We start from the raw sequence: 22,245 nt of genomic DNA, 5'->3' as shown, positions 1-22,245 counted from the left end.
TATGACAGAAAGCTAAACCCAAATTCCTGAGCTGCAGGTTATTCCAAGTATGACTGGGAGCATCACAGGAAAGCAACTAATAATCTCTTAAATTCACTATAAAATTGCCAGTGTTGGCAGTCCTGCAATTCTTATCGGATTCTGAGCTGGCAGGAAAACTTGCTTTGACACCAGAAGCCAAAACCATGCCAATATGAACTTTCAGGGCACACGGAATAAAGAGACATGCACCATCCCTTTCATTTTAGATCATTAGATAGGCATTCACCATAAGATACTTAAAGAGAGACTGAGGTTTTCAGTGTTGCAGCATCATGGAGTAGCTGTGACTGTAGGGACTTTTTGCTACAGTGCACTGAGCACTAACATGGGGTTTACCACAGATTGCATACAGCCGAAGAAGGTGTCAGCATCTTGCAGAATTGCCAACCCCAAGCATTCAAAAATCACGAGTCACCTCCCAACCCATCATGAGATGGGCTCAAAATTAATGAGATTTTAATAATAAATATTGGGTTCTTGTTATTTGTTTTCAGGTTTCCGAGTCTTTACGGTTCACGCAGGTCACGTTTCCCCACTTTTTCTCTTTAACCCTCAGCACTATAAACTTACTGCAACAAAACAAAACAAAACAGCTGAGATTTTCATGTAATCATGTGACTGCAGAAGCAGGCCATGTAGGAAACAAACCAAATATCGGTGAGTTGCAATAAAAATCGTAAGAGCGGATACCACTGGGTCGACTGTGCAAAGCTAGATCTTCTGGTGCCTCACTGCACAGAGACATCCGGTACGGTTACATGCCATGGCTGGGCGGCAGAGTAACCATTACCCCCGGCTTCTGCAAGGAGCCGTGCACCCACCAGTGCCAGCCACTGTGAAAGGCCAGTTGACAATGGCGGGGAGGGAGGCTGGGTGGTAGAATACGACCCCGGCTCTCAGACCTGTACTGTGTCCACACGAGGCCTGGCTCCGCTTTTAGAAATTGGGCCCAGCCAGCAACACGACCAGAGGACACCACCGGCGATACTAGTGGCTGCCCCGTGGGCACTATGGCAACAGCGCCCTGGAGATGATGATGAAATTGTGTCATAGCTCTCAATTGGGACACCCCCCATCCCTGCCAGGCCCCAAACCCAGTCATGGGCCCACACCCCCCTGCCAGCCCCTCAAATCCACCCCCCCAGTCCCACAACCCCCCATCAGCCGCCCAAACCCACCCCCAACGCCCTGAACCCACAACAGCACGCCAGTCCCCCAAACCCACCTCCAGCCCCCTGAACCCACAACTCCCTGCCAGCCCCCCAACAGGACCCCAACCCCCCCCCCAGCCCCACGACCCCCCCAACGGTCCCCCAAACCCACATCCGATCCCGTAATCTCCGCCAGCCCCCTGAACCCACAACTCCCCGCCAGCCCCCCAACAGGACTCCGACCCCCTCCCCAGGACCCCAACCCCCCCCCCCAGCCCCACGACCCCCCCCAACGGTCCCCCAAACCCACATCCGATCCCGTAATCTCCGCCAGCCCCCTGAACCCGCCAGGCCCCCCGAAACCTCCCCTCCGCCTGTCCCCCGGCGGAAAGACTTTCCATGGAGGCCCTGCCCCTGCCCCCGCCGGGCGCCGCGAGGCCTCAGTGGTTGCTCGGGGCAACGAGCGTCTTGCCTCCTTCCTGTATTGATTCGAACGGGCCGAGGGGGAGGAGGCTCCCGTGATGCACCGCGCGGGGAGGGGGCGGAGTCTCGGGGAGCGCAGGGGCCGGGCAGGGGCGGACGCCATATTGGGGAGCGCTGAGGGCTGAGGCCGGCGGAGTGACAGGAGGAGGCGGAGCAGGAGCCGGGCTGGCTGGCTGGCTGGGTGGGTAGGTGGGGGGCTGCGTGCGGCCGTCTTGGGGGGAGGCCTCTCTCCCGGGGTGGGGGGCCGGGGCCCCCTTACCACGGGGGCGAGGGGCCCAGGCCTGGGGGGGGCGGAGGGGCCCGGGCCCCCTTACCACGGGGGCGAGGGGCCCAGGCCTGGGGGGGGCGGAGGGGCCCGGGCCCCCTTACCACAGGGGCGAGGGGCCCAGGCCTGGGGGGGTGGAGGGGCCGGGGCCCCCTTACCACGGGGGCGAGGGGCCCAGGCCTGGGGGGGCGGAGGGGCCGGGGCCCCCTAACCACGGGGGCGAGGGGCCCAGGCCTGGGGGGGCGGAGGGTGCAGGGCTCTGGTCTGTGTGCTGCGCGGGGGGGTTAGATCCAGGTTAGCCCCTCTCCCCACTTACATCACGGGTCAGCCTGCGGGAGCGAAGGGGTCAATTGCGCCAGTGCCCTGAGCTCAGGGGGCCCCAGGAATGTCTGGAAGGGAGGTGAAATGGCTGGAGTCGGGCCCCAGCAAGCCGGGGGCCTAGCCAGCCCTCCCCTCGAGCTGGCTCTGGAGACAGTTTGGCTGGCAGATGTGCACAGGGCCTCCTTATTCAGGTTGGCGAAACACAAATCTGCTCCAACAGAGATAATGCAGTGCCTTGTAGTACAGGGGTTCTCAGCCTGGGGGTTGGGATCCCTCAGGGGGTCATTACATGGGGGGTCGTGAGCTGGCAGCCTCCACCCCAAGCCCTGCTTTGCCTCCAGCATTTCTAATAGTGTTAAACATATATTAAAAAGTGTTTTTAATTTATAAGGGGGGGGTCGCACTCAGAGGCTTGCTATGTTAAAAGGGTCACCAGTACAAAAGTTTAAGAACCACTGCTCTAGTACTTTGGGGATGATTTATTTAAGAATTAAAATTTACAGAAGTAGTTCTCATCGCCTTAAGGTAGGGCTGTCAAGCGATTAAAAAAATTAATTGCATTTAATCACGTTAATAGAATACTATTTTAAAAAATATTTTTGGGTATTTTCTACATTTTCAAATATATTGATTTCAATTACAACACAGAATACAAAGTGTACAGCGTTCACTTTATATTTTTTATTACAAATATTTGTGCTGTAAAAAACAAAAAATAGTATTTTTCAATTCACTTCATACAAGTACTGTAATGCAATCTCTTTATCATGAAAGTTGAATTTACAAATGTAGAATTATGTACAAAAAACCTCCATTCAAAAATAAAACAATGTAAAACTTTAGTGTCTACAAGTCCACTCAGTCCTACTTCTTGTTCAGCCAGTCACTAAGGCCTGGTCTACACTGGGGGGGGGAATCGATCTAAGATACATAGACTTCAGCTACGCTATTCTTGTAGCTGAAGTTGCATATCTTAGATTGACTTAGAATCACTTACTTTGCATCCTCGCGGCGCAGGATCAACGGCCACCGCTCCCCCATCGACTCAGCTCTGCCGTCAACTCCGGAACTCCACCATGGCAAGAGGCGGAGCTATCAGGGATCGATTTATCGTGTCTACACTAGACACGATAAATCGATCCCCGATAGATCGATCACTACCGGCCGATCCGGCGGGTAGTGTAGATGTGGCCTCAGACAAACAAGTTTGTTTACATTTGCAGGACATAATGCAGCCCACTTCTTGAAAGTGAGAACAGGCATTCACATGGCACTGTTGTAGCCAGCATTGCAAGATAATTACATGCCAGATGTGCTAAAGATTCATATATCCCTTCATCTTCTGCCACCATTCCAGAGGACATGCGTCCATGCGGGGAGAGGGATAGCTCAGTGGTTTGAGCATAGGCCTGCTAAACCCAGGGTTGTGAGTTCAATCCTTGAGAAGCCCATATAGGATGTGGGGCAAAAAAAATTGGGGATTGGTCCTGCTTTGAGCAAGGGGTTGGACTAGATGACCTCTTGAGCTCCTTTCCAACCCTAATATTCTATGGTTCTATGCTGATGATGGGTTCTGCTCAATAACAATTCAAAGCAGTGCAGACTGATGCATGTTCACTTTCATCATCTTGAGTCTGATGCCACCAGCAGAAGGTTGATTTTCTTTTTTGGTGGTTTGGGTTCTGTAGTTTTTGCATCAGAGTGTTGCTCTTTTAAGACTTCTGAAAGCATGCTCCACATCTCATCCCTCTCAGATTTTGGAAGGCACTTCAGATTCTTAAACCTTGGGTCAGTGCTGTAGCTATCTTTAGAAATCTCACATTGGTACCTTCTTTGCGTTTTGTCAAATCTGTGTGAAGGTGTTCTTAAAACGAACAACATGTGCTGGGTCATCATCCGAGACTGCTATAACATGAAATATATGGCAGAATGTAGGTAAAACAGAGCAGGAGACATACTATTCTCCCCCAAGGAGCTCAGTCACAATTTAATTAACACTTTTTTTTTTTTTTTTTTTTTTTTTTTACAAATGTCATCAGCATGGAAGCATGTCCTGTGGAATGGAGGCCGAAGCATGAAGGGACATGAATGTTTAGCATATCTGGCACATAAATACCTTGAAATACCGGCTACAAAAGTGCCATGCAAACACCTGTTCTCTCTTTCAGGTGACATTGTAAATAAGAAGTGGGCAGCATTATCTCCCGTAAATGTAAACAAACTTGTTTGTCTTAGTGATTGGCTGAATAAGAAGTAGGACTGAATGGACTTGTAGGCTCTAAAGTTTTACATTGTTTTGTTTTGAATGCAGTTATGTAATAAAAAAAAATCTACATTTGTAAGTTGCACTTTCACGATAAAGAGATTGCACTACAGTGCTTGTATGAGGTAAATATATTATTTCTTTTGTCATTGTTTTTAACACAAATATTTGCACTGTAAAAATGAGCACTGTACATGTTGTATTCTGTGTTGTAATTTAAATCAATATATTTGAAAAACATCCAAAATATTTAATACATTTCAGTTGGTGTTCTATTGTTTAACAGTGAGATTAAAACTGCAATTAATCGCAATTAATTTTTTTGAGTTAATCGCATGAGTTAACTGCGATTAATTGACAGCCATACTTTAAGGTAATCGACAAGACTTTTGGTTATAACGGTGCATGATGTATCTGAACATTTTCTTTAACTGCTTATTTCTTATACGCATCAACTGCTTGAGAACGTGTTTTTTGGCAAGTGGTTTTGTGTCACTGGTAGTCAAACCGAGTTTAAGAAGGGGCTGACTTTGATTAGTGTGTCAACACTATTTTCAAACACGGATCCTTCTGAATTGAGCCTGGGAGCCAAAAATCGCTCTCGTGCATTTTCAGCATCCCTTGTGAAATGAATTTGTCCAGGTGCTAGTGTGACAAGTGTCCCCGTTATGAAAAATATCAACACATTTGGCACTGGCTGTCAGTTTAGTTGGCCATCTCAGCAGAAAGACCAAGACTATACTGGGCTATCGGGGACTGAATTTGCTCCTTAGACCTAGAGATGGGGCAGTGTGAGGGGAAACTTGTGCTACTGCTGCCTGTACTGTGTCAATTCTACACACAAATAGAGGATTCTACTCTCCAAGAATATCAAGCCAGCACCATTCAATAACACAAAACTATTTCCTTTTTTATAGGGGGGTTGTCAAAGTGGATAGGCTCAAAATTTAATCTCACTTAAAAACAGCTGTTAAAAATTGTCTCACTGGAATATCTATTAGTCTCCATAACAAGGGCAGCACACTTAGGGTGTGTCTTCACTAGCAGTGTTAAAGCGCTGCTGCAGTTGTGGCACCACGAGGGTGTTTTTTCACACCCCTGAGCAAGAAAGTTGCAGCGCTGTAAAGTGGCAGTGTAGACAAGGCCTTAGTGTGTGGATTTGCTTGACTGCATGCATGTGTCTTCTGCTGTTCTTATTTCTACGCTAATCAGTCCTTATGAACAATGGGTATGATCTTGAAACGTACTACAAGAATCTAGACAGATCCTTGAGCAGAAGTGTGGTGCATCCATGTTCCTAAGGAAATGAAGCGTGGTATATGTACATCTAAACCAAAACAAAGTTCACAGACTTCTATTTTGAGGCTTCCCTACCCAGCCAGTGTACCTCAACCTGACTTGGAAAGCGTCTCTGTTAGAAGCAAAGAGGGTAATTCAGTTTCTGTGGCCTCTTCAATCCTTGGTATCATTGCCAAAACTGCTAACAATGGTGGTAATTGTGATGGTGGTTTTCGTGAGGTGAACACTTTGTCAGCTGGGGACTAGAGCCAAATTCAGTTCCCATAAACCACTGGACAGCCATCGGAAGGCAACAACACAGTGTCATTAGCCCCTAGGCTGTATATAAACAAGCAACCTAGAGGCAAAAGGCTCTATAGCTTTTCCAGACCTGAAGAAGAGCTGTGTGTAAGCTTGATAGCTTGCCTCTTTCACCAGCAGAGGCTATTACAACACCCACCTGGCCTCTAGACCTTATTGTCAGTCTCCTTACTAACCATTCCCCCCTTTCATTTGTTTTAAGATTAGAATGCCTTCTTTTAAGATGGTGGTGCACGTGTTCTGTAATTCATGGGTCTAGAAATCCTAAACTCAGCTTCTTTGGAGGAGAAGGAGGGAGAGTCTTTTCCTTTGGAATAGTCATTAAAATGAAATGAAACCTCTTCGATCGTTTTGGAGGAATTTGACACAGCCCCAATCTTGACATTTTATTGCTTAAATGAATTTTACTTGATTTGTAGCTCTCTGAAGGCACTGTGCTCACACTTTCCTGGGGAGAAGAGCTGAGTCTTATTGAAATAGTGTGTTTGGTGCTAGCACAGTGCTTCATGCTTAAGAGTTCATCACTAATAGTAATTCCCATGCTGATAAGTTTCTCATATTTAAAAATTGTGTTTTATGTACAAATAGAATTTTGTGAAGTTGTGGATTGGGGCTGCTGCATATATGTATAAATGCTATGATTTATTATTTTTCTTTATGGCTGGGCCTGGATTGTATTCTAAGTAGTTAAAACATCAGGTATATTGATCTGTGTTTTGTTGTTTTTAATGGTTTGCTTTTCAGCAAAATTCTGAAAGTATTACAGACTTAGTGCATTTTACAACTTTGGTTTAGATTTGCAGGTGTCTGGTAAGACTCAATTACAATACAGCAGATCTGTTTTTGTAGGCTGGCACTGTTAACAGTTCCGTGTCTTTTTTCTCATGAGGCATTAGAAAACAATAAGTACAAAATATAATTGTCTGAGTAAAAACTCTTGTAGCGCCTTCATGGAGCTCATCTTTTTACAGTATATGCTTGTGAGTATTTGGGATAACTACTATGAGACACATGGGGCTTGTACATAAGACTGCATGTGGGAGTTCATAGAATCATAGAATATCAGGGTTGGAAGGGACCTCAGGAGGTCATCTAGTCCAACCCCCTGCTCAAAGCAGGACCAATCCCCAATCAAATCATCCCAGCCAAGGCTTTGTCAAGCCTGACCTTAAAAACTTCCAAGGAAGGAGATTCTACCACCTCCCTAGGTAACGCATTCCAGTGTTTCACCACCCTCCTAGTGAAAAAGGTTTTCCTAATATCCAACCTAAACCTCCCCCACTGCAACTTGAGACCATTACTCCTTGTCCTGTCCTCTTCTACCACTGAGAATAGTCTAGAACCATCCTCTCTGGAACCACCTCTCAGGTAGTTGAAAGCAGCTATCAAATCCCCCCTCATTCTTCTCTTCCGCAGACTAAACAATCCCAGTTCCCTCAGCCTCTCCTCATAAGTCATGTGTTCCAGTCCCCTAATCATTTTTGTTGCCCTCCGCTGGACGTTTTCCAATTTATCCACATCCTTCTTGTAGTGTGGGGCCCAAAACTGGACACAGTACTCCAGATGAGGCCTCACCAATGTTGAATAGAGGGGAACGATCACGTCCCTCAGTCTGCTCGCTATGCCCCTACTTATACATCCCAAAATGCCATAGGCCTTCTTGGCAACAAGGGCACACTGCTGACTCATATCCAGCTTCTCGTCCACTGTAACCCCTAGGTCCTTTTCCGCAGAACTGCTGCCTAGCCATTCGGTCCCTAGTCTGTAGCTGTGCATTGGGTTCTTCCGTCCTAAGTGCAGGACCCTGCACTTATCCTTATTGAACCTCATCAGGTTTCTTTTGGCCCAATCCTCCAATTTGTCTAGGTCCCTCTGTATTCTATCTCTGCCCTCCAGCATATCTACCACTCCTCCCAGTTTAGTATCATCCGCAAATTTGCTGAGAGTGCAATCCACACCATCCTCCAGATCATTTATGAAGATATTGAACAAAACCGGCCCCAGGACCGACCCCTGGGGCACTCCACTTGACACCGGCTGCCAACTAGACATGGAGCCATTGATCACTACCCGTTGAGCCCGACAATCTAGCCAGCTTTCTACCCACCTTATAGTACATTCATCCAGCCCATACTACTTTAACTTGCTGACAAGAATACTGTGGGAGACCGTGTCAAAAGCTTTGCTAAAGTCAAGAAACAATACATCCACTGCTTTCCCTTCATCCACAGAATCAGTAATCTCATCATAGAAGACGATTAGATTAGTCAGGCATGACCTTCCCTTGGTGAATCCATGCTGACTGTTCCTGATCACTTTCCTCTCGTGTAAGTGCTTCAGGATTGTTTCCTTGAGGACCTGCTCCATGATTTTTCCGGGGACTGAGGTGAGGCTGACTGGCCTGTAGTTCCCAGGATCCTCCTTCTTCCCTTTTTTAAAGATTGGCACTACATTAGCCTTTTTCCAGTCATCTGGGACTTCCCCCGTTCGCCACGAGTTTTCAAAGATAATGGCCAATGGCTCTGCAATCACATCCGCCAATTCCTTTAGCACTCTCGGATGCAACTCGTCCGGCCCCATGGACTTGTGCACGTCCAGCTTTTCTAAATAGTCCCTAACCACCTCTTTCTCCACAGAGGGCTGGCCATCTACTCCCCATGTTGCGAGTTGTGGCATAAAAGAAGCATAGATCAGGGGAGATTCCAGTAAAGCAAGATAATGTAGTCCTGGAATGTACAGGCCAGGAGATAATGTTTCCTTCAAAACATGGCATCTCTAGGATGCTTGGTTATCCATGCAGTAACTGTTTTTCCCCTCAATCTCTGTCAAAGTGCTACTTGAGTATTAGTACACACAATCACCCAATTCTCCTTGGATAAATGGGATTGTACTATATACAGTAGAACCTCAGTTACGAAACCTCAGAAATGGACATTGTTTGTAACTCTGAACAAAACGTTATGGTCTTTTAAAAGCTTAGAACATAAGAACGGCAATACTGGGTCAGAGCAAAGGTCCATCTAGCCCAGTATCCTGTCTTCTGACAGTGGCCAATGCCAGGTGCCACAGAGGGAATGAACAGGTAATCATCAAGTGATCCATCCCCTGTCGCCCATTCCCAGCTTCCGGCAAACAGAGACTAGGGACAACACCCCTACCCATCCTAGCTAATAGCCATTGATGGACCTGTCCTTCATGAATTTATCTAGTTCTTTTTTGAACCCTGTCATAGTCTTGGACTTCACAACGTCCTCTGGCAAGGAGTTCCACAGGTTGACTGTGTGTTGTGTGAAAAAATACTTCCTTTTATTTGTTTTAAACCTGCTGCTTATTAATTTCATTTGGTGGCACCTAGTTCTTGTGTTATGAGAAGGAGTAAATAACACTTCCTTATTTACTTTCTCCACACCAGTCATGATTTTATAGACCTCTATCATATCCCCCCTCAGTTGCCTCTTTTCCAAGCTCAAAAGTCAGATGAGAACAAAGGGCCACCAAATGAAATTAATAGGTAGCTGGTTTAAACCAAACACAAGAAAGTATTTTTTCAAGCAACGCACTGTCAACCTCTGGAACTCCTTGCCAGAGGGTGTTGTGAAGGCCAATACTATAATGGGGTTCAAAAGGGAGCTAGATAGGTCCATTGATGACTATCTTCCATGAATCTATTAGCCAGGATGGGCAGAAATAGTGTCCCTAGCCTCTGTTTGCCAGAAGCTGGGATTGGGTGACAGGGCATCGATCACTCGATGATTACCTGTTCTGTTCATTCCCTTTGGGGCACCTGCCATTGGCCACTGTCAGAGGACAGGATACTGAGCTAGATGGACCTTTGGTCTGATCCAGTATGGCCGTTCTTATGAGTCAAACCCTGAGGTTCTGTGCCACTTTGATGAATGGGGGCTGTGAGACTTCAATGGAAGGTGGAGACGCTTGGCTAATTCTTCAAGGTTTTTCCCCTTTCAGACCAGCATTACGTTGGTCTTTGCTGAGTTCAGATTTAGCCAGCAGCTCATCATGTAAGAGCTGACTTCTTGCAGGCACTGCAATGTTTTAGTGGTGGTTCATTCATCAGCTGAGAATGAGATGTGTAGTTGAGTGTCATCTGCGTCCTGTTGACAGCTGAGCCCATGGCATCTCACTATCTCTGTCAGTAAGAGGAGAGGGGGTATCATGGATCTTGTGGGTAGAGCCCTGCAAATCTGCAGATATCCGCTTTATATCCGTGGACCATGTTTGCAGATCGCAGATTGGATGCGGATACAAATTTTGTATCCACGCAGTGCTCTATTTGTGGGACTCGGCAGGTGAGAGGGCCTTTGGAGAGGAGGAGCAGTTACCTATCCATGCTGAGCTCTGCTGGAGAGTGATGATTGGAGTCATGGTAATGCAAGACCACCTACTCCTGTTGTGTTCTGTAGGTGGGTTAGCTGTACCGTTTGGTGCAGTGTGTCAGAGGCTACAGAGAGGTCCAGCACCGTGGGCATGGAAATATTGCCTGTGCCCATGGCCATAAGAAGGCTGCCTCTTCTGAACCACTAGAGCTGTCTCTGCTGTGCCCTGGTTTGAGGCATCCAGGATGTTAGCTGATGTCATATGTGGCTGAAGCTTGTTACTACTTCCCTCTTCAAATATGCTGTTATAGATCATTTAATTTATGGTGAAGCGTGGGGTATGCAGTGACAAATTCTGTGCCTTGGTAGCCTGGTGAGCTACCCAAAGGCCAGTATTGGTAAAACAGTTACTTGCCAGACACTAGCTTTTTACAAAAGCTGGTAGCACTCGGCATCTTTCAAGGGAAATCAGTAATTTTATTCCATTTCTTTAGAGCAGCGTTTTTCAAACTTCGGATTGGGTCACGGTATGTCAGGCGCTGGGTTGCTCTGGTCAGCACCGCCAGCCGGGATGTTAAAAGTCTGGTCGGCGGTGCTGCCCAGCTAAGGCAGGCTAGAGCCTACCTGTTCCTGCACTGCACTGCACCCTAGAAGCAGCCAGCAGCGGGTCCGACTTCTAGGCAAGGGAACCATGGGGCGTGTGGGTGAGAGTCACACGAAGCCACTTGTGTGCCTCTTCCCAGGAGCTGGACCTGCTACTGGCTGCTTCCAGGGCACAGCACGGTCCGTGGTGTTAGGACAGGTGGGAAGCCTGCCTCTGCCACCCTGGCTGCGTCACTGACCGGGAGCTGCCAGAGGTAAGACCGTGCCCCAATCCCCTGCCCTGAGCCCCCCAAACCTCGAGACCTCTTACTACACCCCAAACCCTCATCCCCAGCCCAGAGCCGTAACCCCCTCCCACACTGCAGCCTTGAGGGCCCCCCCCCAAACCCGGAGCCCCTCCTGCTCCCCAAACCTCTCATCTCTGGCCCCAGCCCAGAGCCTGCACCCAGAGCCCTGACTCCCTCCCTCCCTGCCCCAGCCCAGAGCCCCCTCCCACACCCAGAACCCCTCATTCCTGGCCCCACCCTGCAGCCCTCACCCCAACCCTCTGCCCCAGCCCTGAGCGCCTCCCACACCCTAAACCCCTCATCCCCAGCTCGTTGGGTCGCAGGCATCAACGATTTTCTTCAATTGGGTCCCCAGAAAAAAGTTTTTTAAAACCACTGCTTTAGAGTATCAATTATTAAGACACACAAGTGTAATGCTCCAATTTCAGATTTAAGCCAGAATGATAAATAAGAATATCTCCATTGACTTCCCGAAGAGTCACACTAGTGTAAATCCAGTATATTTTATTAGCAGAATTTCTCTTTTTTTGTAAAACTTGGTTTAAACAATATGGAGCCAGTTTTCAGTTAAACATAAGTTTGTACTTTTATTATTATTATTATTTTATTAAATCCCTACTGGTTGAGATCTTGTTGGCTGTATTTAGCCGATGCTGACTTTTTATGTCCAGTTTCTAAAAATATAAGAGACAGGAGGAGTCAATAATGACCTGATACAATTTTTAACACCACTCTTAATAAAGTTTGCAGTTTAGCCTCATTATTCCAGTTACCTTGCTACACCTTCTTTCATTTTGTTGCCTGATAATAGTCTTGATTGGAGACAGCATTGTCTAGTGATTTTAAAACATGGGATTGGGAGCCTGAAGACTTGAGTTGAACTCTGCTTTGCATGACCTTGGGCAAATCACTTAATCTTTTTCTTACTCAGTTTTCCTCACAGTAAAATATGGGAATCATATTTTGTGGTAAAGCTCTTTGAGAGCTTCAGATGATATTTTGAATTTCTTGCTATTATTCAAGATTTATACTAAGGTATAATTAAACACACTAATTCAAGCCGAGAGCAGTTTTTCTGTTTTTAATTTTTAAAAAAGCTCTGTTTTAAACTTGGTTTTGCTATAAAAATTCTTGGGATGTAAACTGCAAAACATATTTCTTTTGAAGATATAAAAGTGTAATCTGAAGAACAGTGCGTGTTGGTGTATACTCTAATGGGCTGGAGTATTTATTTTTTTCTAATTAAGCAACTGTTAACTTGTACCCAGGCTGACCAGTGCTGCATATGAAAAATAAGTATTGAATTCACTGGGGGGCATTATTATAACTTTTTTTTCCTCTAGTGGCAAAAAAAAAAAAGCAGAAGTTAAAACAGACAACTTTGACTATTTGAAAAGGCTCTTTCTTGACTTAAAATCTGACTGCAATTTCATCTTAACTTCGACAAGAAATATAATATGTTCTGTAGTCAGACATTTGAAATAGGATCCTTTTTCATTGGTATGAAGATCACTTAAATTATAGACCAGGAAAGAGCATATCCATGCATTTAAAACTTTTTCCAATGGTATTTGGAATGCCAGTTTAACTAGCTGACAAAATAACTGCATTTGTTTGAATGCTGTTCTAATTACAGTAGAACTTCAGAGTTACCAACACCTCGGGAAAGGAGGTTGTTCATAACTCTGAACAAAACATTATGGTGGCTTTTTCAAAAGTTTACAACTGAACATTGACTTAATTCAGCTTTGAAACTTTACTATGCAGAGGAAAATTGCTGCTTTCCCTTTGTATTTTTAGTAGCTTACTTTTAACACAGTACTGTATTTACTGTATTTCTCTCTCTCTCTCTCTACACCTCTCTACCTCTCTCTACACCTCTCTACCTCTGCACTGCTGTCTGATTGTGTATTTGCGGTTCCAAATGGGATGTGTGGCTGACTAGCTAGTTCAGGGGTCTCAAACACGCGGCCCGTGGGCCATATGCAGCCTGCAGGGTTATTTTCTGTGGCCCGCCAGCTCCTCCCCCCCCCCCCCCCCAGCATTTACCTAGAGCGGCTCCAGTGCGCACCTAGGGCAGCGGCCAGGACCTGGGGGAGGGGGGACACAGGGGTCTGTGTGTTGCCCTGGCTGCTCCTCCAGGTACCTCCCCCGAAGCTCCCATTGTCCGTGGTTCTCTTTCCCCCGCGCCCCCCCCCCCCCGGTGCTGCTGGGCCAGACCCGCCCCGCAAACCCCTCCTGCACCCCGACCCCCTGCCCTGAGCCCCCTGCTAACCCCACACCCCAGCACCCTGCCCTGAGCCTCCTGCCGCACACGTCCTGCACCCCAACTCCCTGCCCTGAGCCCCCGACGCACCCTGCACCCCCTGGGGGCAGGGAGGGGGCAGAGTTGGGGTGGGGATTTCAGGGAAGGGGTGGGAATGGGGGCAGGGGCAGGGCCTCACGGAAGGGGTGGACTGGGTGTGGGGCTGTGGCAGCGGGTGGGGGGGCAGTCAGTGGTGCGGCCCTTGGGCCAATGTGCTATAGTCCTCATGTGGCTCTCGTGGTCATTTGAGTTTGAGACCCCTGAGTTAGTTCGTAACTCTGGTGTTCGTATCTACTGTATATGCCTTGCTGCCTTGTGGAATATGTATCCTGACACGTGGGCTGTATCTACCCTGGACTCTTTATTCCTGGAGGAATTCTGCGCCACTGCATGTGCGCAGAATTCATGTCCCCAACAGGTTTCTTTGCTTCCCTGCAGAAAAATGACTTTCTGACGGAAGCAAAGGAAGCTGCAAGAGCAGTCACGCACCACTCCCAAGCAGTGGAGGTACATTGTTTAAGGTACCCGGAGCAGCCAGTGGAGAGGTAAATCACTGTGTGGCTGGGGACACCCCAGCCCATGGCTCCTACCCTGAGCCAAGATCACCTAATAGTCCCATCTGGGCTGGAGGTAGGAGAGGACAGGACTTTCTCAGCCCCAGCAACTCCTTGCAGGGGAAATGTCAGATCCATCCCCAGAAACCTCCACCAGCTGCAGGAAGCTCAGCATCCTCCCATTTCCTGTCCCCATCACTCCTCAGCTGTGGGGAGGGGGGAAAGGGGTGACTGTACGGGGAGCTGCTGCCCTTTCCACCCAACCCATATGCGTCCAGACTTCCCATACCCAGACACCCCTGCCAAGCCTCACCCGGTATATCCAGAACTCCCCTAGCCCTCTACACCTGAACCCCAGCCAATGAACCTCAACCCCTGCATCTGGAGCCCCCCTGTACCCAGGCTCCCCTTCCTCTGGACTCCCACCCCTGCACCCAGACCACCTCCCACTCCCTGCACTCAAACCACGACCCTGATGCCCCACCCCCGTACCACCCTGAGCCCCCACATACAGACCCCCATGCCACTGACCCCCAACTAGCTGCACCCAGACCCCACACCCCACCAAGCCCCTCTCCCTCAGCACCCAGACCCCCCCGCTGAGAACCCCATACCCAGAGCCCTCAGCTGAGCCCCAACCACCTTCACCTGGAAGCCCCTGTGGAGTCACATTGCATCTGGAACCCCCACCCAGCCCAATGAGCCTCTGTGCATCCAGAGCCTCCTACACCTGGACCTCTCACACTTGGATCCTGCCTGATTTGAGTCTGTCTGCCCCACACCTGGTGTGTCTGGTGCAAAGGGGCAGGGCTCCAGGGTGTTTCTGGGGTAGGCCCAGCCCTTGTGTTGTGTCGGGGTTGGGTGCAGCCTCACCGCTGAGTCTGTGTCCTGCGGGTGGAGGGGCTGCAGGGAGATCTCCCACTTTTGTGCAGCCAATGGCCTGTGCTCCCCACTGTCATGCTGGAGCCTCTGCATTTATTTACTGACAAATAAAACTTGTAGAATTTTAAAATATTGTGTGCAGAATTTTTAATTTTTTGGTGCAGAATTCCCTCAGGAGTAAATCTTTAGCAATGTTGACATTGGGTATCAAACACAGGTTTCTCCACCGCCTCAGCCACAGTTGAACTCTCTTGACCCTGATCACACCAGCAGGGCAAGAGTTGAACATTTGGCTTTAACAAACCCTGCCTATCCATTTCATTCATATAGAAGTTGGCGGTGATCCTTTTAAAATGGGTACTAAACTGTTTATGTAGGTCCAAACACAGGTTATATTTATGCTATTCTTGACAGTAGGAATACCAAAGCCAGTGGAATTCATAAACTGCACAAGCAGTCTACCTCTATTTATTGTTCTCTTTGTAATTAAAAAAAAAATTCTAGTCAATTAAATGCACACACCTAATGTTATGGTTTTGGTTTCAAGCACACACAAGCTGGAAAGTTAGACAGCTGATTGAGCGCCATTAGCACTTTTTGCCCTGATGCTTCTGTGCAATATTTTCTCTTCTCCCTTCCTTGTAAAATGTGTTAAAGCTACTCTTTTTGTTATTTAAGCGTATCATAAAATACACAAGATGTGAAGTGTGGCTGAGGTGCTGGTTTTTCACAGCCTTAATTTTGTGAACTTCTTCACTGAGTCCCAGGTCTTGCAAACTTAAGTTTACTTTTTGTATTTAACTTGTTATACAACTGACAAATCTTGTGTGTAACAGTGATTTGGATTTAAAATCTTGAACAGTTTTAATACCATGATTAAAAGTAGATGGAGTGTTCTTATGCTGGATTACTCTAGTTTTATTGCTACATATACAGACGATGGTCTCCTACTAAGTAGTGTGAAAAGTGAATATTTTTCTGGAAATCCTTGTTTTGATACTAGAGTGACTGCCATGGAATCTTTCAAACATACCAAGCCAAAAGAAAGCTTAAAGGGACAATGTCAACATAAAGCTTTGAGAAGTGCAGCTTTTTTAACCTATCTTTGTTACAAGTAACACTGAAGATTACTGTAAAGGAAAGATGAGTGAAACATCCATTTTTACAGACTTTATGCAGAAGAGACAAACTCAGTGCTGTCAGATGCAGGCAGTCAGGCTTCCTCTGTTTCTGCTTCTGTACAAAAAAACTGACATGGGAGAAGTATTTTATTGGAAAATGTAATGGTAAAATTGGGCAGTGGAAGGAACTCAAGGCAGATATGGTACCTGGAACAGTTCTGAATTATTTTTAAAGTGACTAGATTTCGAGTAGGCAGTGTCCTAGAATGTAGGTTATAGTCGTTACAGAAGAATTCTTTTGAAATACGTCTAGAAACAGCTATCCTAGTGAAATGTGGGTACTTCAGTAGCAGTAAGACATTGGGGGTTTATTTTTTTAAAGCTTTCGGAAGTTGTTAGTGACTCTTAATTTTGCAAAAAGTATGGCCTCTTCCAAAGTTTTGTGAAGTCAATTGGAGTCTTTCCACTGACTTCAGAGGGTTTTGAATCAGGTCCTGGTGGCCGTACTTTCAAGAGTTCAGCCCCAAGTTGCTGCCACTGAAAACAATGTACCATTTTTACCTGGTTTTATTAAAATAAAAATTCCTTTAATTTCTGGAAGGTTAAAAAGAAATACACAAACTTCTTATTGTTACTGAAAGTAGCAACACATTTTACTTGGGTAATGTTTTCTAGCCTTAATTTTCGGGATCACACAACCTTGAAATGAAAGATTATGATAATTACGGTAATGTTATGAATCTAATGCAATGCTTTATGTGTGCAGAGCGTTACAATACATGCTGAGTGTTGAGTGAACTCAAAAATCTGGCTATATGTTTCAAGGTTTTGGTGTGTTCTGTTAGGCAAACTGACTTTGTTTTTAGAAGTAAATGATGTGTATCCATGATCAAAAATATCTTCCCTTGAATAGCTTTTGTTTGTATGTGTTACAGGTTGAGCACTGTAAATTGGGACATAGCTGATTTCAACAGCAGTGATTGGTTTAAAGTTTAAATTAACCTTATTGATACATATGCATGTGGAAACATGGGTTTATGTTTTCAGACCATTCTCATTTATGTTAAATTCACTTGACACCAAACTAGCAGTGTTTTTTTGGCCTATTTTAAGCAAAGGATAGTAAGTGTGTTAACATTCCCAAATGAAAACCTTCATCTTTCAGTGATTAACTGAAATCATGTTTTCTGCAAAACTTCAACATCTCCGTCTGTATTGAGATTGATCAGTGTATATCGTGCGCAAACAAGATTTCCAGTTTTTGCTTTGGTCAGGATTTAACATAAAATATGAGACTCTGTATGTTCCCAACAAACTGCTATTGCCATTTTCTGTATATTGTAGCCACAGAGTCCTAAAATGCATCCTTTATTCACTGGTCCGTTTAGGAAGCAACATTAGTGTGACAATGCAGTAAATGAGAAAAATTTGTCAGATGAATGATGTCTTTAGTTGTCCTTTCTCATGCCTGAAAGAAAGGGGAGTTCCGTTTAAAAACAGATGATAAAGTGTGATCTTGTAATCTAATGGTATAAATTCTGTAGGTAGCTGAAAAGCTATAAGACTGAGAATAGAACTTGAAAGTTAATGCTATTTTTCAGTGTAAGGCAGGCTAATATGTCTGATTTTTGTATGACACGTTTGATAAAATCTTACCAACCAAATGTAAATGAATATCGGTTGTGAAATCACATTGTTCCTGATCTTATGACTGAAAGATAGTCAGGGCATGGCTACTCTACTGCTGCTACAGCTGTAGCACGTAGTGTGGATACTTCCTCATTGACAGATGAGGTTTTTCCATCAATGTAGTTTAATCCATTTCTCTGAGAGGTGGTAGCTAGATCGACTGAGAAGTTATTCCACTGACCTAGTTGTGTCTATACTGGGAATAAGGTCAACCTAATTGCGGTTTTCAGGGTGTGAAATTTTTCATAGCACTGAGCAACATAGCTAGGTAGATCTAATTTTAAGCATAAACCAGGTCCCAGTGGAGACTGGGACCAACCGTCCGCCCAGAATTGTAGAGGCAAGTGGTATCAGCAGCCATGAGGGTAATAGTGTGGTGTAATGTTCCTAACCAGCTAGTGCGCTGATTCTGTGCTGTGCTTTGCCTATTGAAATTCTGAATACTGTGCGACTGAGAGGCAAAATGGTCTTGTGTCTAAAGCACAAGATTTGGAGTTGGGACATCTAGCTTCCATTTGTGATCCTGCTACTCACTTAGCGTCTCTGTGCTTCCCTTCACAGATTGTGGTAGAAACTTGGTGTGCTTCTCATGTTGGTTGGGTGTAAAGTGCTTTGAGCGTCTCCCGTGGGCAGTGGTATAGAAATTAAATTTGGTGGTGGCAGTGGGTTTGTACATGGGGCTGTGCACCATTTCTTGACTTTCTTCCTGTTTTGTTGCAGCAGACTGATTCCTGGCTAGACTTCATGAACAGAAGGTCCTGCGACCGTTAGACTCCCCAGCCCCCGCCCTTTCCACCATGGACCAGGATTATGAGAGACGTCTCCTGCGCCAGATCAACATCCAGAATGAAAACACAATGCCTTGTGTAAGTCAGCACATTTACACTGTGCTTAATGATTCTCCTAGTGACTTACCCAGTTGCCCCTGCCCCTCCCAGCATCCCCCAACAAAGACCAGACTTTATTCTGTGAGCTGTAATATGCTTTCTTGACTGTCTTTCAGACAGGCTCTCTAGCTTCCTCTATGAGCTACTTAATAGCATGGAGGCCTTTAATTAGAAACTAAACCAAACCTTGGTCTGAAATGCTCTACTGTCGGAGTTTTTGAATTATCTTGGGAAACAATTGCTCCAACAACTTCATAACTTGGCCAGTTTTGTCAGCTAAAATGTGTTTAAATCTCTATATGTATGTAATACTCAGAAGCCTAAGGGGGTTATAATATCTTTATTATTCAGTACTTGACATCAGGAAACTACATAATCTCATTAGGTACTACGGGAATATAGACAGTTGAATTTTTTTAAACGAGCAAATCTTCTGAATGCTGGGGGTATATGATAGGTGGACTTTAGATGCATGCAGATCTTCCAGCTTTTCTGTGGTGTTTTATGTCATAAGAGCATAAGAATGGCCATACTTGGTCAGACCAATGGTCCCTCTAGCCCAGTATCCTGTCTTCTGATGCTGGCTAAGGCCAGATGCTTCAGAGGGAATACTCTGAACAGGGCAATTATCGAGTGATCCAGCCCCAGTCATCCAGTCCCAGTATCTGGCAGTCAGGGGTTTAAGGCCATGTAGAACATAGGGTTGTATCCCTGACCATCTTGGCTAATAGCCATCGATGGACCTATCTTCCATTAACGTATCTAATTGAACCCAATTATAGTTTTGGGCTTCACATCATCTCATGACAATGACTTCCACAGGTTAACCGTGTGTTATGTGAAGTAATTCTCTCTCTTTTAAATCTGCTGCCTATTAATTTTTGTTGAGCGACCCCTAGTTCTTGAGTTATGTCAAAGGGTAGATAATGTTTCCTTATTCACTTTCTCCACACCATTCATGATTTTATAGACCTCTATCCTATCCCTCTTTAGTCATCTCTTTTCTAAGATGAGCAGTCCCAGTCTTTCCTTATATGGAAGCAGATCCTTATCCTTAATTATTTTTATGGCTCTTCTCTGTATGTTTTCCAGTTGTAATCTATCTTTAAGATAGGCCAACCAGAGCTACACTCAGTATTCAAGGTGTGGGCGTACCATGGATTTATATAGTGGCATTATATTATCCTTTCCTTAATGATTCCTAACATTCTGTTTGCTTTCTTAACTACCACTGCAAATTGAGCAGGTGTTTTCAGAGAACTATCAATGATTACTCCAAGATCTTTCTTGAATGGTAACAGCTAATTTAGACCCCATCATTTTGTATGTATAGTTGGGATTATGTTTTCCAGTGTTCATTACTTCTCATTTATCAACACAACACCTGTGCTGAGAGAATTGTCCTCCAGCTAGCCCAGGGGCGGGCAAACTTTTTGGCCTGAGGGCCACATCGGGTTTCTGAAATTGTATGGAGGGCAGGTTGGGGGAGGCTGTGCCTCCCCAAACAGTCAGGAATGGCCTGGCCCTAACCCCCTATCTGACCTCCCGCACCTGCTTCTCGCCCCCTGATCCCCCCCCCCCCCCCGGGACCCCTACCCCATCCACCCCTCCCTGTGCCCTGACTGCCCCCAGACCGACTGCCCCCTGCCACCCCATCCAACCCCTCCTCTCATTCCTGACTGCCCCCGGAACCCTTGCCCCGGAATGTGCCCCCGCTGCCCCATCCAACCCGCCCCATCCTTCCTGACTGCCCCCCTGGGATCCCTGCCCCCATTCAACATCCCTGTTCCCCGCCTTCTGACTGCCCCGACCTCTATCTACACCCTTGACCACCACCCCGAAGTCCTTTGCCCTCTATCCATCCCCGCCCCCTTACTGTGCTGCCTGGAGCATCGGTGGCTGGCGGCGCTACAGCCATGCCGCCCAGAGCACCAGGACAGGCAGCCTGCTGACTGGCTGGAGCCAGCCACGCCACTGCGTGGCACAGAGCACGGGGTCAGGCCGCAACTCTGCAGCTGTGCTGCCTGGCAAGAGCACGCAGCCCTGCCGCCTAGAGCATTGCACCAGAGGCGCAGTGAGCTGAGGCTGCGGGGGAGGAGGAACAGCAGGGGAGGGGCTGGGGGCTACCCTCCCAGGTCAGGAGCTCGGGGGCTGGGCAGGACGTTCCCACGGGCTACACATGGCCTGCGGAGCATAGTTTGCCCACCTCTGAGCTAGCCCCTAGTATTTTAAGGTCCTTCTATGCTGTGAAAGGGCCCCAAATTGCACCCTCTGTCTCTACTTGGATAGGCCTTCAAATCGTTACAAGCCTGTGACACGGTCTAATCCATGTCATCCACTTATTTTGGTATTTCACTGTTCTTGCTTTCTTTGCCTTGGGTAAGGTATGTAAATATTCTAAAGACCGTGATCTCTGATCTTCATATCTTACTGAGTCTTGGAACAACGAGTCCTCAGCTGACATGATGCACGTAAATGGCTTTTAACTGAAGTAAAACTCCCACAGGAGGATTCGTATATTGGTACCGGTGCATATCTGCTACGAACTCCATAATATCTTTTGTCATTACTAAGATCTCAAAATACACACTTAGCTGTAGTTCTGCCAGATTCTACTTGATGTAATTGATTTAGGTTCAGTGCTGAATTTAAATGACTATGCTGAATGCACATTGAAGGGATACTGCTGGGTTACACATGATATCTCTAGTAAAACCAAGAAATATAAAGGAGGTCCCTTTACGTACCCCCCACAAGAACATTAGCATTATGGAGAAAACAAACAAATGTTAGAAAACCAGGAAGTAGTGTTAAGGGGACATTTTCCCACACAACACGGCAGCCATGACTCTACTTCCATAGGAATGCCAAGAGGACCTGGAAGCATTGCTGTACTTATCTGACCTTAATAAAACCTGCTGTCTTCAGTGTGCACACACCCACTCCAAACTCCTGTTCATACGCTGCAGCAGGCCCTTGGCATACTTATGGCAGCAGCATGGCAATGGCAGAGATCACGCTAGCCAAAAAGCTTAGGGAGGAGCAAGATACTGGGATCTCCCTGCGGGACTCTCAGGGATCAACGTGCTCCTGTTCTGGAAGGACAGAAAGAAGACCAGGCTGAGTGCCTGCAACCTTAACTAGAACATGTTTTGTGTGTGAGATATTCTTATAAGGTACCGTACACTGTATGTTTACGTGAGGCTTGAATTGCTAATATTTGGGTCTTTCAGACCAACAGGGGAAGGGATTCCAGTCATACCTATACCTCATAGTGCCCTGCCTCCAGCTGCCCAGATTTCAAACCTCGGGACCATTGGCAAGAGCATACCAGCTGATCTCCACTATTGAGAGGGTGCATGTGGAGAGAGAGGTTCTTTAAGTGCTCCTGTTAGCACTTGTCAGTGGGAATTGTGCCTGTGTAAGGAGTGCTTACTAGGGTTTTAAGGTGACAAACCA

General features: G+C 46.4%; 1 protein-coding gene across 6 annotated transcripts in view; it reads left to right on the top strand.

Moving 5' to 3' along the window:
- Positions 1–1,741: 1,741 nt before the first annotated feature.
- Positions 1,742–22,245, top strand: part of FZR1 (fizzy and cell division cycle 20 related 1) — a 34,763-nt gene continuing 14,259 nt past the window's right edge. Inside the window, exons 1-3 of one of the 6 annotated variants that reach the window (XM_074939196.1) lie at positions 1,795–1,857; positions 11,202–11,315; positions 18,620–18,765. In XM_074939196.1, the coding sequence (XP_074795297.1) occupies positions 18,697–18,765 (69 nt within the window). In that variant the 5' untranslated portion in view covers positions 1,795–1,857; positions 11,202–11,315; positions 18,620–18,696. Of the gene's footprint in view, positions 1,862–11,201; positions 11,316–18,619; positions 18,766–22,245 lie in introns of all 6 variants that reach the window. The other 5 variants (XM_074939195.1, XM_074939199.1, XM_074939197.1 and 2 more) reach the window with 5 other exon arrangements.

This window comes from Natator depressus, chromosome 25 (genome assembly GCF_965152275.1).
Source record: "Natator depressus isolate rNatDep1 chromosome 25, rNatDep2.hap1, whole genome shotgun sequence".
NCBI classification, from domain to species: Eukaryota; Metazoa; Chordata; order Testudines; family Cheloniidae; genus Natator; species Natator depressus.
Note: the sequence above shows the minus strand (reverse complement) of the source record. Positions and strands in the feature narration are given on the sequence as shown.